At 42.0% G+C, this 17,202-nt stretch overlaps 1 protein-coding gene across 1 annotated transcript in view; it reads right to left on the bottom strand.

The window, feature by feature from the left end:
* The window catches only part of LOC148149929 (semaphorin-5A-like), a 65,334-nt gene that overhangs the window by 40,882 nt on the left and 7,250 nt on the right, over positions 1–17,202 (bottom strand). Inside the window, exons 2-3 of the mRNA XM_087986888.1 lie at positions 13,888–14,088; positions 7,900–7,999 (exon numbers count right to left, since the gene is read on the bottom strand). Coding sequence (XP_087843014.1) covers positions 7,900–7,999; positions 13,888–14,088 — 301 coding nt within the window. The remainder of the gene's footprint in view (positions 1–7,899; positions 8,000–13,887; positions 14,089–17,202) is intronic.

Genomic DNA, 17,202 nt, shown 5'->3' on the forward strand with positions numbered 1-17,202 from the left:
CTTCTCCAGGACTTCAGCTGTTATCCGTCTCCCCCAGATCCTCCCTACAAATGTGAGTGTCTCTGATGCCAGTCAGCAAATCGAAGACTGAACTAAAAGAATGAAAACTCATGGCTACTCTACCTTTATGTAATCTTAATAAACATACTCTTGGTAATGCTGCCACGTAACAATAAAACCATGAGAAATACTAACAGGTTTAGGCTGTTTGGCCCTTGAACCTGCTCTGCTATTCAGTAGGATCATGGCTGATACACTAGTCCTTATGGCCACTTTCCTGTGTTTTCCCTGTAACTCTTGATTAACTGACTGATCTATCTCAGCCTTAAACGTACACAAGGACTCTGCTCTGCAGCTATCTGTGCCAAGGAGTTCCAAAGATTAACAATCCTCTGAGAGAAGAAATTCCTCCTCATTTCAGTCTTAAATTGGCACCTCTTTATTCTGAGACTATGCCCCTGGCCCTAGATTCTCCCATGAAGGGGAACATCCCGTCAGCAATTACCTTGTTAAGCCTCTTAACTATCCTACATGATTCATTCTGATCACCACTCAATATTCTAAACTCTAATGAGCAGAGTCCCAACCTGCTTAGCCTTTATTCAGTGGACAATCCCTCCATACTAGTGAATTAATTCAGGTGTGTGAAATCAATTTGTGTTTTTCTGGAGCAGGAATAATGTTTGATGTTAAAGTCTTTTCTGGGCATTTCTAGAAAGTAATCTGGTCAATGTATAAGGGTTTCAAAGAAAAGCAAGCATCTATTCCCCTAATTCTGATCTCCTACATAGGTCACACTGAAGAGACCAGGCATTCCAGGGTTCAGATCATCCTAGTGAATCTTGTCTGAGCCGCCTCCAAGGAAGTGGTATCTTTCCTTAAATAAGGGGACCAAAACTGCTCACAGTAGTCCAGATGTGGTCCCATCAACACCTTGTACAGTTGCAGTCAGATTTCCCTACTCTTACTCTCCAACCCCTTGAAATAAGGGCCAAAATTCCATTAGCCTTCCTGATTCCCTGCTGTACCTGTGAGCTAGCTTTCTGAGTTTTGTGCACGAGTACCCCCAAGACCCTTTGCACTGCAGCTTTCTGTAGTTTTCCCCCTTTTTAAATAATAACTCTGTTCATTCCTTCTCTCTTCAAAAATGAACAAATTCAATTTTCTACTCCATTGCTAATCTACTCCATTGCTAACTTTTTCCCCACTTACTTCATCTATCAGTATTTCTCTATACACTGTTTGTATTCCTCTGGCAACTTGCATTTACACCTATTTTTGTTGCATCTGTAAATTTGGCGAGTTTATTTGCTTCCTCCCTTCAAGTCATTAATATGTATTGAAAACAGTTGGAGTCCCAGTGCTGATCCCTGTGGAACCACACTGGTTACAGGTTGCCAACCTGAGTAAGAACCCCTAAACCCCACTCACTGTTTCCTGCCCATTTACCAATTCTTTATGTATTCCAATATGATGCTTCCAACACAAAGAGCTCTTACAACTTAGCCTTTTGTGAGGTACATTGTTGAATGCTTTCTGGAAGTCCCAAAATAAGACATCTAGTTTCACTCTATTGACTCTGGTTGAGACTTCCTCAAACAAATTCTAATAGATTAGTCATCACATGGTCCCTCTCATGAAGCCATTTTGACTCTGCTTGATTAGATTATTATTTTCCAAATGTGCGGCCATTACTTCCTTAATAATTGAATCCAATACTTTTCCAACAACAGATGTTTGGCTAATCAGTCTACGGTTCCTGCTTTTTGCCTCCCTCCCTTTTTGAATGAGATGTCATATTAGCAGTTTTCCAAATCTCTGGCACTTCTCCAGTATCAAGTAATTTTTGGGAAATTATAACCAATGTACCTACTATTTCTGTAGTTACTTCTATGATCCTAGGTGCAAACTATCAGGGCCAGGGAACATATCTGCCATTAGCTCCATTAATTTGTCTAATACTACTATTTAATGCCTTCTCCATATTCTTTCTGATTAAACTTTGGTATTAGTATCTATTCATAGATCCTAAATTATACAGTTGAAAACAATGTAGGTAAGATATGATCACATGCAGGTTTGGACTGATTAATCTTTTTTCCATTTGCATGCAGCAATGTAGTTAGATAATTATTCAAAATAATTTCATATCTGAGCATGTGAAGGCAACATGGTGTCTTGTCTCTAGATTAAATGGAAGATGTTGTTTATTGGCACACACTCCTTTATTCTATGGGATATATGTTCAGTCATTTGCTACTCCTACCTTTTGATACAAAAATAAATATTTTGAACAGGTTGGAGCATCTTTGCAGCTCCATTGACATCATGGAGACAATGTATTTTATCAAGTAACTTACACCTCAGTTATTTGGACGGCAAGCAAGTGACCTGAAATGTGAGTGACAGCTTTATGTGGCTTGGAATCCTACCCCGGGCCACCCCACCCATTATATAAATCCTCCAGTTGAAGACAACTTGAACCATATTTACTTTCTTCTCACCCACCTAAAGATTAGGTTCCCTACAGTGTGGAAACAGGCCCTTTGGCCCAACCAGTCCACACCGACCCTCCGAAGAGTAACCCACCCAGACCCATTTCCCTCTGACTAATGCACCTAATACTATGGTATAGTACCATACCATAGTATGGAGAAGGCATTAAATAGTAGTATTAGACAAATTAATGGAGCTAATGGCAGATATGTTCCCTGGCCCTGATAGTTTGCACCTAGGATCATAGAAGTAACTACAGAAATAGTAGGTACATTGGTTATAAATACTATGGGCAATTTAGCATGGCCAATTCACCTGACCCGCACATCTTTAGATTGTGGGAGGGAACCGGAGCAAACCCAGGGAGAATGTGCAAACTCCATACAGACAGACGCCCGAGGCTGGAATCGAACCTGGGACCCTGGTGCTGTGAGGCATCAGTGCTAACCACTGAGCCACCGTGTGCCCAAGACTTTGCTTCATTGGATAAGAAGGTATGGTGTAAGCCCAGGGTGGAAAAGGTTGAACATAGAACATAGAACAGTACAGTACAGGCCCTTCGGCCCTTGATGTTGTGCTGACTTTTTACCCGACTCAAAGATCAAACTAACCTACATACCCTTCATTTTGTTTTGAGTGCGAGCAGCAGCGGAGGGAAGACGAACCCTGAAGACTGCAGCTAAGGTAAGGCCGTTTTTTAAAATTACTTACCAGTAGCGGACAGCGGTATTTTCCCTTTCACAGAAGGAGCGGGAGCAGCAGAGGAAGTGACAAGGACCAGAGGGGCAGCCGGGAAGACGGCTATCAGCAAGGCGGCTAAACCCGAGACTCTACAACTATAGTTCTCCCACCCGCCCTCCTCCTCTAGCCTAGTTAATAAGGTAAGGTTCATTCTAAACTTCCTCTATTGAATATAGGTTTGTTAGTAATTTTATAGCAACTTGAACTAAGCTTTCTACTTTAGTACTGAGTGGGTGTTCAGATAAGTGGTGTATGGATGCTAGGGCAGTTGTTTGCTCCTCCTGCAGAATGTGGCAGGTGGGAGACATGGCACACGTCTCCACTGGCTACGTCTGCGGGAAGTGCACCCAACTCCAGCTCCTTGGAAACCATGTTAGGGAATTGGAGCTGGAACTGGATGAACTATGGATCATTCGGGAGGTTGAGGGGGTAATTGAGAGGAGTTACCGGGAGTTGGTCACTCCTAAGGCTCAGGACAAGGATAGATGGGTTACAGTTAGGGGGAGGAAAGGGGACAGGCAGACAGTGCAGAGATCCCCTGTGGACATGCCCCTCAGCAGTAAGTATACCGTTTTGGATATTGTTGGGGGGAAATGACCTACCAGAGGAAAGCCATAGCAGTCAGATCTCTGGCACTGAGCCTGACACTGTGGCAAAGAAGGGAAGGGGACAGAATAGAAAAGTACTCGTGGTAGGGGACTCGATAGTTAGGGGAATCGACAGGAGATTTTGTGGTCAGGATCGGGATTCCCGGAAGGTATACTGCCTCCCTGGTGCCAGGGTCTGGGACGTCTCCAATCGGGTGTATAAGGTTCTAAAAGGGGAAGGCGAACATCCAGAAATCGTGTTACATATTGGCACAATGATATAGCCAGAAAAAGGATTGAGGATATAAAAAGTGATTTCAGGGAGTTAGGATGGAAGCTGCAGAGCAGGACGAACAGAGTAGTGTTCTCTAGTTTACTACCGGTGCCACGAGATAGCGAGGTGAGGAACAGGGAGCAGGCACAGCTTAACACGTGGCTGCGTAGCTGGTGTAGGAGGAAGGGCTTCAGATATCTAGATAATTGGGATGCCTTCTGGGGAAGGTGGGACCTATACAAGAAGGACGGGTTGCATCTGAACTGGAAGGGGACCAATGTCCTGGGTGGAAGGTTTGCTAGAGTGGTTCAGGAGGGTTTAAATTAGTATGGCAGGGGGGTGGGAACCTGAGTTTATATATCAGTGATGAGAGTTGATGCAGATGAGGCAGTAGCAAGAGGTAGACCAGCTAGTGGGAAGGATTTTCCTGGGAAGGAACCAAGGGATCAGTTAAAATGTGTTTGCTTTAACGCAAGGAGTATCAGGAATAAAAGTGATGAACTTAGAGCATGGATCAGTACCTGGTGCTATGATGTTGTGGCCATAACAGAGACATGGGGGGTTTCTCAGGGGCAGGAATGGTTGCTGAATGTTCCAGGGTTTAGAGCATTTAAAAAGAATAGGGAGGGGGGAAAAAAGAGGAGGGGGTGTAGCACTACTAATCAGAGAGGGTATCACAGCCACAGAAGTTACCATTGTCGAGGAGGGTCTGCCTACTGAGTCAGTATGGGTGGAAATTAGGAACAGTAAGGGAGCAGTCACCTCATTAGAGGTTTACTACAGGCCCCCCAATAGCAGCAGGGAGATTGAAGAAAGCAAAGGTCCGCAGATTTTGGAAAAGTGTGGACGTAGTAGGGTTGTTGTAATGGGTGACTTTAACTTTCCCAATATTGATTGGAACCTCCTTTGAGGAGAAGATTTGAATGGAGCTGTTTTTGTAAGGTGTGTTCAGGAGGGTTTCCTAACTCAGTACGTTGACAGGCCGATGAGGGGAGAGGCCATTTTAGACTTGGAGCTCGGAAACGAGCTGGGACAGATATCAGATCTTGTGGTGGGAGAGCATTTCGGTGATAGTGACCACAACTGCCTCACATTCTACATAGCTATGGAGAAGGAGAGGATTAGGCAAAATGGAAGGATATTTAATTGGGGAAGAGGAAACTTTGATGCGATTAGACATGAGTTAGGAAGCATGGACTGGGAGCAATTGTTCCATGGTAAAGGCACTATAGATATGTGGAGACTGTTTAAGGAACAGTTGTTACGAGTGATGAATAAATATGTCCCTCTGAGACAGGCAAGAAGGGGTAAGATAAAGGAACCTTGGATGACGAGAGCAGTGGAGCTTCTCGTCAAAAGGAAGAAGGTAGCTTACATAAGGTGGAGGGAGCTAGGGTCAAGCTCAGCTCTAGAGGATTACAGGCAGGCGAGGAAGGAGCTCAAAAATGGTCTGAGGAGAGCCAGGAGGGGGAACGAGAAAGGCTTGGCAGAACGGATTAGAGAGAACACAAAGACATTTTACACTTATGTGAGGAATAAGAGAAAGGTCAAAGAAAGAATAGGGCCAATCAGGGATAGCATAGGGAACTTGTGTGTGGAGTCTGAGGAGGTAGGGGAAGCCCTAAATGAGTTTTTGCTTCTGTCTTTATGAAAGAAACAAATTTATAGTGAATGAAACCAGGTAAGCATGCTGGAATGGATAGAGATAGAGGAAGCTGATGTGCTGAAAATTTTGTCAAGCATTAAGATTGACAAGTCGCCAGGCCCGGACCAGATTTGTCCTCGGCTGCTTTGGGAAACGAGAAATGCAATTGCTTCACCACTTGCGAAGATCTTTGCATCCTCGCTCTCCACTGGAGTCGTACCTGAGGACTGGAGAGAAGCAAATTGTAATTCCTCTCCAAGAAAGGAAATAGGGAAATCCCCGGCAATTACAGACCAGTAAGTCTCACGTCTGTCGTCTGCAAGGTGTTAGAAAGGTTTCTGAGGGATAGGATTTATGACCATCTGGAAGAGCATGGCTTGATTAAATGCAGTCAACACGGCTTTGTGAGGGGCAGGTCATGCCTCACAAACCTTATCGAGTTCTTTGAGGATGTGACTAGAAACGTTGATGAGGGTCGAGCTGTGGATGTGGTGTATATGGACTTCAGCAAGGCATTTCATAACGTTCCCCATTCAGAAGGTCAGGAGGAATGGGATACAAGGGAACTTAGCTGTCTGGATACAGAATTGGCTGGCCAACAGAAGACAGTGAGTGGTAGTAGAAGGAAAATATTCTGCCTGGATGTCTGTGGTTACAGTGTTCCACAGGGCTCTGTCCTTGGGCCTCGACTGTTTGTAATTTTTATTAATGACTTGGATGAGGGGATTGAAGGATGGGTCAGCAAGTTTGCAGACGACACAAAGGTTGGAGGTGTTGCTGACAGTATAGAGGATTGTTGTAGGCTGCAGCGAGACATTGACAGGATGCAGAGATGGGCTGAGAGGTGGCAGATGGAGTTCAACCTGGATAAATGCGAGGTGATGCATTTTGAAAGGTCGAATTTGAAAGCTGAGTACAGGATTAAGGATAGGATTCTTGGCAGTGTGGAGGAACAGAGGGATCTTGGTGTGCAGGTACATAGATCCCTTAAAATGGCCTCCCAAGTGGACAGGGTTGTTAAGAAAGCATATAGTGTTTTGGCTTTCATTAATAGGGGGATTGAGTTTAAGAGTCGTGAGATCTTGTTGCAGCTCTATAAAACTTTGGTTAGACCGCATTTGGAATACTGCGTCCAGTTCTGGTCGCCCTATTATAGATAGGATGTGGATGCTTTGGAGAGGGTTCAAAGGAGGTTTACCAGGATGCTGCCTGGACAGGAGGGCTTATCTTATGAAGAGAGGTTGACTGAGCTCGGACTTTTTTCATTGGAGAAAAGGAGGAGGAGAGGGGACCTAATTGAGGTATACAAGATAATGAGAGGCATAGATAGAGTCGATAGCCAGAGACTATTTCCCAGGGCAGAAATGGCTAACACGAGGGGTCATAGTTTTAAGCTGGTTGGAGGAAAGTATAGAGGGGATGTCAGAGGTGGGTTCTTTACACAGAGAGTTGTGAGAGCATGGAATGCATTGCCAGCAGCAGTTGTGGAAGCAAGGTCATTGGGGACATTTAAGAGACTGCTGGACATGCATATGGTCACAGAAATTTGAGGGTGCATACATGAGGATCAATGGTCGGCACAACATGGTGGGCTGAAGGGCCTGTTCTGTGCTGTACTGTTCTATCTATGTTTTATGTTCTATTTTACTATCATCAGCCTCTGGATGAAAAGGCGGCCCCTTAGGTCTTCTTTGAATCTTTCCCCTCACACCTTATACCTAAACCCTTTAGTTTTGGACTTCCCCACACTAGGAAAAAGATTTTGTCTATTCACCCTATACAAGCCCCTCAAGACTTTAGAAATCCCTATGAGGTCACCCCTCAGCCTTTGACGCTACAGGGAAAATAGCCCCAGCCTATTCAGTCTCTCCCTATAGCTCAAACCTTCCAACCCTGACAACACCCTTGTAAATCTTTTCTGAACCCTTTCAAGTTTCACAACATCCTTCCTATAGAAGGGCAACCAAAACTGTGCACACTATTTACAAGTAATCAAGACTGAACTGGGTTGAAAAGAGTAGTTAAGTGAACCTGAATGTTCTGAGAATTAAAATAAATGGTATTCAAGATGGAATCTCACAAACCTCAGTAAAGTCATCTTTCTAAAATGTCAATGACAGTCTTAAGTAAGAAAATAAATAAGTAAAGCAGTTTACTTTGCTCCAACGATGAGTTCTTTTTGGCTCGGGTCAAAGATCAGCTGTGAGTAGTCTGTTACATCTGCAGCTTGAAATGTGTGCAGCCACGGTGCAATATCTGAGAAGAAAGTAGAAATATCCGTAACCAAGCTGGCAACAAATTACACGGGAGGTGATCAATAGACTCCTGTCAATATCTGTAATTGAAATGCAGTGAACTGAATGAATAAATCCTGACAGGAGACCTCTGGATACAAGGCATGTCACTGAATGTGCCAGAACCGTGCCCTAAGTTTACATCAATCTGTTACAGAAGTGTCTGTCCTGACAGAATTACATCAACGTTATCACCCAGGCGCCAGCTCCATCAAACCCCGAGAGACTGTATTAAAGCTCAGTGGACAAGCAAAGGAAAACTTCCAGATGTCCTACAGCTTAGCAAAAATTCAACAGACAAGATTAAAAGTGTATTTTTTTTTAAAATCCAACCAGTTTCACAATTTCCAAATCAATTTCTTGGAACGTTTTCCTGCCTTTCTTGGTAGATTTGTGAGAAAGCCACTAGGAGGATATTCTTCAGGACTTCTTAAACCACCAGGTAGACCGATTTGAGAAAATTATATGATGGTTTTGAACAACAAGTCGAAGTGTTTTGTAACGCCCAATTTGAACTTAATTTCTAGCATTATTGTTTGTCTGACTAGGTATTAAACATCCAACTTAACAGCTATTATGTTGGCCATAAGACTATCTGTCATTTCCTTGCCAAATTCTTTCTGCAACCCACAAGTTTGAACACAGAAGTCTTCACAGTACAACTGAATTCATGTACACAAGGTTGGTTTTTCTGCAACAAGACATATTTTTGCAATTTATCTGAGGCTCCAAGTGAATCTGTCACAATTCAGGTTTCCCTGTTGATTCAGTTTCATCGGGTTCATTAATATTCTTGTTTGAAAAAAGTATGTCAATCCCATCTCTGGGGGCCATCAATGTCAATGTGGTGTACACTGGTTATTTGCTGCTCAGTTCATACTTAACCTTCCTGTCAATGCTTAACATGTTGCTACAAACTCAGTTTTCTGCTATTATCCCAAAATAATTCTTTATCGTTTGTTTTTTGTATGAACAGCAAAAACAATGATTGTACCAGGTATTAAAATTTTGGGAAAGTATTGCTGAAATAACTAATTACAGGACAAAATATAAGATTTTCTTCCCATGTTACACCTCAGGAAATTTAAAGTGAAAATTAGGAGTTCAGAAAAGATACAGGCAAGAGAAAGCTTCAAACTCTGCTTCGATACAAGCTTCACCTTTAGACACCCTAATGGCAGGACCACAATAGCAAGTGAAAAAAACAGACACCAACCAACCAGGCACTAATCTTAATTGTATATGAAGATAATGCGGTAAAGTAGAGATAAACAACCGTTTGGAGACCTCTTTACAGTCAAATAATTCTGAAGAGCAAAAAAAAAAACTCAAAAAGAATGTCAACACAATGTTTTGGCAAGCTTTCCCAATATCTGCACAACTGACTGAAAACAAGTTTGGAGTTAATGTCTGAATTTTCTTCTTGCAGAATAACAGTGAAACAAACGGGACAATAGGCAATGGTAAATTTCTTTAAATCCAATCTGAGCTGGCTGGCACGTACCCTTTTCCTTTACTGCACAGCATGTGCAAATATGGTGGCTTGCAGAACACAGCAAGTTGCCCGTTTTCCAGTTTTGTGCCCTTCTATTGCTTGTTCCCTCATCAGAAGTGTGGTGGTAATAACCCCTAAGGGGAATAATGAAAGGTTCTCCCGTGTCACTCTTTGGGAAAGAGGGCCATCACCTGAAATCAGTTAACTGAGTAATAATCATGTTCCATTGTCAGAGTTCTTGTAGCACAATAGTAGTATCCTTACCTCTCAGCCTGAAGTCCCACCTGCTGCAAAAGTGCATAATATCATCTCTTAACAGGTAGATGAGAAAAATATCTTGATCAATTTCACATGGACAAGTAGTGGGATGGACAGGCAACAGGATTGCATTAGTATAGCCCAACCTTTCATTCTAGTAAAGGTTAGGAACTGTAATAATATCTAGGTAGCGCTGAAGACTAATACTCCAAACCTAGACATTTCCTTGTCAAATTATTCTCGTCTTGCTATAACACTGACACGTATCCAATACAGGGTATCACTAGCTAAAATTATCCAACACACAGAACAGATAAAATTACTCTGACCAATTGCCATCCACTAACCTAATCATCAGCAACTGATGGAAGGAGTAATCAATAGTGTTAGCAATCAGTAGTTACTGAACAAAAATCTGAACTTTGACTCAGTCCAGCTTTCACCAGAACCATTTGATCACAGAACATCCCATACTGAGATCTGAATGTGAGTACTGAAAGACAGTGGAGAGATGGAAGCAGCTATCCCAATACAAAATCAACATTAGACCACCTCTGCCATATGTAACATTCAGGTCAACAGGGATGAAGGTGAAATTCCCTATTATTTAGAGTGACACACACAAGGACAGATGGGGCTGTTTGTTGGATTCCCTTGAGGAAATGTCCTCTGTCTAACTGTTGAACTGCTCTGCATAAAGTGAGGAGTCATGCTGTTCACCAACAATTCCACAGTGTTGATTGCTAATCACTGCTCTTCCAATCATGGAACAGCCTTCCATCACTTCTGGACAACATCCACACTTATATTCTCAAACAGTAAGTAATATTAATGCCACATTAATGCCATCTCTATCAAGTAAATGTCTAACTGCTTCTCCTAAGCTTCAACACGCCATGCTGACCAGACGCACAGGAAGGATGCTACCTCATGGTGGCTACCTCAAGACAAGTAGACCACTCTGTAGTCCCCAAACCCTCTCCACTATCTACAAGGACCAGGTCAGGAGTGTAATAGAATGCTTGCTGCTTACTTTGATGGACATAACAACATTCACATCTGCCAATTAGAGTCAACTTTCCAACCAATCAGCACTCTCCTCGCTCGCAGTATAAATGGTGGTTTCCCTTTACATTGGTATTGTTAGAAATTGTTCTGATGAGTGCAAGGTGAAAAACTTCAACAAAATGCACTTTTCCTTCAAGTTATATAAATGACTTGGATAGAGGATCTAATTGAATGGGAGCTAACTTTGCTGTTGACACAGTGTTAGGTTGGAAAGCATGTTGTGAAGACACAAAAGGAGCTCCTGAAGAAGGGCCTGTGCCCGAAACGTCGAATCTCCTGTTCCCTGGATGCTGCCTGACCTGCTGTGCTGTTCCAGCAATAAAGTTTCAACAAAAGGAGCTCTCAAGGCTTAGGTTATTTGAGTTGGCGAAGATGTCACAATTGGACTATTACGTGAGGAAGAGTGAAATTATCCATCTTAGCAGAGTGAATTCTAAGAAATATATTACCTAAATGACAAAACGTTGTAGAGCGTTGGGCTGCAGAGAGTCTGCCCTCTAGTATGCATCACAAAAAGTTCATGTGCACGTATATTAAGTAATCAGGAAAGCCAAAAAAATTGTGCTATTTATTGTGATTGAAATTGAATACATAAGTAGGGGAATTGTGTTTAATCATTGAGTATTTGGTGAGATTACACTTGGAATACCATGTACAATATTAGAGCCCTCACTTCAAGAGAATATCAATGCTTTGGAAGTAATTCAGAGATGGTTTGCGAGACTTACACCTGTAAGTGATGATTTGGAGGTGCCTGTGTTGGACTCGGGTGTACAAAGTTAAAAATCACACGACATCAGGTTATAGTCCAACAGGTTTATTTGGAAGCATTAGCTTTCGAAGTGCTGGGCACCTCACACCTTCAATGCATTATCTGAGCTGACACGGCACCAATTGTTAAAGTTCACTTGAGAATGTAACTTTTTAAAAAAAGCTATGCGATGTACATATGGAAGAACTGAAACCAACATGGACATTCTAAAAGATGAGAGACTTAACAAACAATCTAGGTCTTTTTCAATATATAATTTCAGTTGTATCACACTGTAAACATTTGCTACAAATTCTGAGCTTTATGATCTTTTACTCCACAACCACTTGATGAAGGAGCAGCGGTCTGAAAACTAGTGCTTCCAAAAAAACCTGTTGGACCATAACCTGGTGTTAGGCAATTTTTAACTCTGGAATGGATAGCTTTGTCTAACAAGGAAAGGTTGGATAGACAAGGCTTGTATCCGATTGAAACACAAGACCCTAAGGGGTCTTGACTAGTGGATACCGAAACATCAGATGTTTCCTCTTGCGGAAGAATCTAGAACCAGGGGTCACTGTTTAAAATAAGGGATCACCTATTTTAAACAGAGACGAGGAGAAGCCTTTTCTTTTTGAATGTTTGAGTCTTTGGAACTTTCCTCCTCAAATGATGGTGAAAGTGGAGTCCTTGAATATTTTTAAAGTGAAGTCAGACATATTCATAACAAGAATGGGGGTGAAAGGCTGTCAGGAATAAGGAGTAAACAGGTGAACCATGATCTTATTGAATGGTGGAAGGGCCAAATGGTCAGCTCCTGCTCCAAATACTTTATGCTTGTAGGTTCCACATCCAAGATGGCAAAAAATTTACGGAGCTTCACAATGCATAATTGAATAACAAAGTTCTATGTCAAAAGAGGTACTATTAGGAGAGGTACTAAAGTTTGGTCAAAGGGATAAGTTTTAAGATTGGTCTTAAAAGTTGAAAAGAGATAAGACAATGGCTGGGGTTTGGGGAGCCAATTGCAGATAGTTGGAGCTAAGCAACCAAGGGCATGTCCGCTAGCAGTAGGATGAAGGATGGAGGGATATAGAAGAATTAGTGAAATCCAACACTTGTTTGTATGCTGGCATGTAGAGCCATAGGAAGTTATAGTGATAGGAAAGAGTGAGATGACAGGAACAACAGTTGGCTATTCAGCCCTTGTAATCTGTTCTACCATTCAGTTAGATCCTAGCTGAGCCGCATCTTAGCTCCATCTACCTGCTATGGTTCTGTAACCCTTACAGTCCTTGTCCAACAAAAATCAATCAATTTTTAAAATGTTTTAGGGCGGCACGGTGGCTCAGTGGTTAGCACTGCTGTCTCACAGCACCAGGGTCCCAGGTTCAATTCCAGCCTTGGGCAACTGTCTGTGTGGAGTTTGCACATTCTCCCTGTGTCTGCATGAGTTTCCTCCAGGTGCTCCGGTCTCCTCACACAGTCCAAAGATGTGCAGGTCAGGTGAATTGGCCACAATAAATTGCCCATAGTGTTAGATGCATTAGTCAGAGGGAAATGGGTCTGGGTGGGTTACTCTTCGGAGAGTTGATGTGGACTGGTTGGGCCGAAAGGCCTGTTTCTACGCTGTTGGAGTTTGCACGTTCTCCCCGTGTCTGCGTGGGTTTCCTCCGGGTGCTCCGGTTTCCTTCCACAGTCCAAAGATGTGCAGGGTCAGGTGAATTGGCCATACTAAATTGCCTGTAGTGTTAGGTAAGGGGTAAATGTAGGGGTATGGGTGGGTTTCGCTTCGGCGGGTCGGTGTGGACTTGTTGGGCCGAAGGGCCTGTTTCCACACTGTAATCTAATCTAATCTAATCTAATCTAATCTAATCTATATATTCATCGAATCGGGAAAGATTTACAGCATGCGAAGAGACACTCCACCCCATCATGTCCATGTTGGATTTCTGTGAGAAACTCAGATACTCCCAATCCCCATCTTTTCACAGAGCGAGTAGAAAAGCAGGGGCAATGCTTCCCACCTGGAACAATTTCCAAAAAAAATGTCATTTTAGATGGTTAAATCAAGAAAGTAACCACTTTTAATTACACTGAACACTTCACTCAGAGAAGCAAAATAAACCATTTTACTCCCGAGTGTCAGCAGAAAGTCGGTTTCCTTAATACAATACAGCTGTACATCGTATTTAAATTTTATTAGTTCTAACCAATACAAAACTATAGATTTTCAAGGCAATCAATTCATTCTGCAGTTGGAACACAGGATACATACCGCTATAAGTTAAAATATGATGTGTTGCTTTCTGACACTGCTGGTACTCCAGTAAAACAGATGATCCACTGATTCCAAATGTTCCAATCACCACTCCGAGTAAAAATGCCCAAAACCAATTGATCTTTATTGGAACCATGGGATGATGAGCAATTTCTATCAGACTGGCTTTACATTTTTCCTCTATGCATCTGAAAAGGCCTGTATCAAAAAATAAACAATAATGTACTCATTTTTTCCACATCTAATATACTTTTGTTGCATATTGTAAGTTTTAAATACTGATCATTTTATCTGTATATATGAATGGCTTGATGTTTATTTTTATTTACTCATGGGATTTGGGCATTGCTGGCTGGTATTTATTACCCATCCCTAGTTGACCTTGAGAAGGTGATGGTGAGCTGCCTTCTTGCACTGACACAGTAGATAGATCCACAATGTCGTCAGGAAGACTGTTCCAGCATCTTAACCCAGTATCTGTGAAGGAACAGTGATATACTTTCAAGTAGGATAGTGAGCGCTTGGTAGGATATTTTATATGACATCATTGATACTATTTTGAAACAACTTGGTACAAAAATGAAAATAATGTGCTGTTAATTGAGCTGTTGTGCTGTTGTGCTGTTAATTGTGCTGTTAGTTGCAACCCCTCTCCAGAATGTGTAAATCAACATTAGCTTCTTCTTAGCTGCATCTATCATGCAAAAGGCATCCCTAAAGTTTTTTTTTCAGACATGCCCATCGCCTCTCAGATGTGGAATGCCTACTAAGTTCTTTTACACTGCTATTTGCAAACCTTACAATTAAAAAAAGAAAAATTAAGCAGGCTAATATTGTTATTGATCACTGGAATTGCTCTTTTCAATGTATTCACTGTGTTTCCATCTACCTACAGCCTGATTTGGTTTCAACACAAGTGTTTTATTTTATTTTCCCAATATGATCTCTTTAACAGTCATAGAGTGTACAGTATGGAGACAGACCCTTCGGTTCAACAAGTCCCATTTGCCAACATTTGGCCCATATCCCTCTAAACCCCTCATTTTCACATAGCCATCCTGATGCCTTTTAAATGTTGTATTTGTACACGCCTACACCACTTCCTCTCACAGTTCATTCCAAACACACACCACCCCCTGCGTGAAAAAAATTGCCACTTAGGTCCTTTTTGGATCTTTCCCCTCTCACCTTAAACCTATGTTCTCTAGTTTTGAATTCTCCTACGTTGAGGAAAAGACCTTGACTATTCATCCTAACCATGGCATTCATGATTTTAAAACTTCTATAAGGTTTGCACTCAGCCTCTGATGCTCCAGGGAAAATAGTCCCAGGCCATTCAGCCTCTCCCTTTAGCTCAAACCTTCCAATCCTGGCAACATCCTTGTAAATCTTTTCTGCACCCTTTCAAGTTGAACAACATTTCTCCTCCAGCAGGGAGACCAAAACTGAACACAATATTCCAAAAAGGGTCTAATCAATGTTCTCTACAGTTGCAACATGACCTCCCAATTCCTATACTCAATGCACTGACAAATAAAGGCAAGCATACCAAAAGCCTTCTTCAGTATCCTGTCTACTTGTGATTCCACTTTCAAAGAACTATGAACCTGCACTTCAAGGTCTCTTTGTTCAGGAAGATTCCTGAGGACCTTACCATTAAATGTGTAAGTCCTGCGCTGATTTGCCCTTCCAAAATGTAGCACCTCACATTTATCTCGATTAAACTTCATCTGCCACTTCTTGTCACTGGCATTAACAAAGACTTGGAAACGTACCATTATATTGCTCTTCTTGATTACTGCCGACTGACAATTTCCTGAATGACTAACTAACCATTTGGGACGCTTCAGATCTTTCCCAGGGTTCAATGTCAATGCTGCGAAGGAATTGTGTGTTAGTGCACTGGTCTGACCCACCTGAAAAACTGCTGCTTCTTTTGATTAGAAAATACAAGAAGCCACACTGTATTACAAATATCAAGCCACTCCCCACATGGAAAAAGGCTAACAAAACTCCAATAGATCAATCACTTTGACTAGTTTTTCAAACAGTCAAATATTCTGGAAGGTTTCATTCTCAATCTCGGTCAATCTGTAACCACATCTCCGTAATGACTAATACATCTCTTTAATGACTAATTTAACAATCCAGTTTTTTTCTATCTGTTAAAATTCACTTTTACATAATCTGATTCAGTGCCTTTGAGGAACTCTTTGATGACTCAACTATTTGCTCCCAAAGCTACACTCCTCATGTTTGCAGAAATTGATGTTTTGGTTCACAGCCATTCTGGTTAATTTGATTGAATGTTTCACCTCCCAAATCCATCCATGCCTCTCCCCACCAAATCCTGTTTATGAGTTTAAAGCTTTATCTACTATTCTAGTTATTCAATTTTATTGTTTCTCAGAATGTGGGCATCACTGGCAAGGTCAGCATTTGTTAGCCATCCATAACTGGGTTTATGATGGTGCCACTAGGGCATTGGTTCCAGTTTGCTTCAAGCAGGGTTCTTGCCAATGGTAAAACTCAGTTTCATACAGTAAAACCCATGCCTCCCCCATCATTCTTTCAGCCACTCATGTAATCTTCTACTTCCTATGCTAATTTGCACAAGGTCCAGGTAACAATCCTGAGATCATCATCTGTATGACTCTGTGCTTCAGTTTAACCCAGCTCCCCAGACTTGCTCAGCAGAATCTCATTTCTAATTCTAATCAAGTTGTTGGACCACAACAACTGAGTTCTTCTCTAACTTGTGGGAACCCAGGCTCCAGGTATGCAGCATAACTTACGGATCTCTTCTTCATGGCAGCAGAGAGGCCTGGATATCTTCCTGTCTGTATTGTCCCCTATCATTCCCATGTTCCTTTTACTCTCTACACTTGAATGGTCAACTGTATCACAGTGTCCATCCATCCATCTATCCTGTAGACTTTGGTCTCATTAACAAAGATGTCAAAAACCTAGCCCCGCTAGACAAAATCAAAGAACGGGTATCTCAGCGATGTTGTGACCTGCCCGATCCACAGACACAGCCTTCCTGTGTCTGACTACTACCCAGTCCAATACCACCACCTAACCAGGAGGGGGAGGGGTATGTGTCACCTGAATCAAAATGTCTGAATAACTCTCCTGGTCCTTGAAACCCACAATATCTGCAGCTCCGATCCCAGCTCCACAATTCCATACCAAAGTTCCTCAACTTGAAGACCTTGCCTGCAGATGTGTTCGTACAGGGCCTCACTGGTTTCTAATGTTTTCTTAGTATTATTTATTTATTTAAACAGTTAAAAAGTTTTCATTCATGTG

Source organism: Chiloscyllium plagiosum, unplaced genomic scaffold (genome assembly GCF_037043375.1).
Source record: "Chiloscyllium plagiosum isolate Xiang-an unplaced genomic scaffold, Cpla_swu_hap1 HiC_scaffold_5, whole genome shotgun sequence".
NCBI lineage: Eukaryota > Metazoa > Chordata > Chondrichthyes > Orectolobiformes > Hemiscylliidae > Chiloscyllium > Chiloscyllium plagiosum.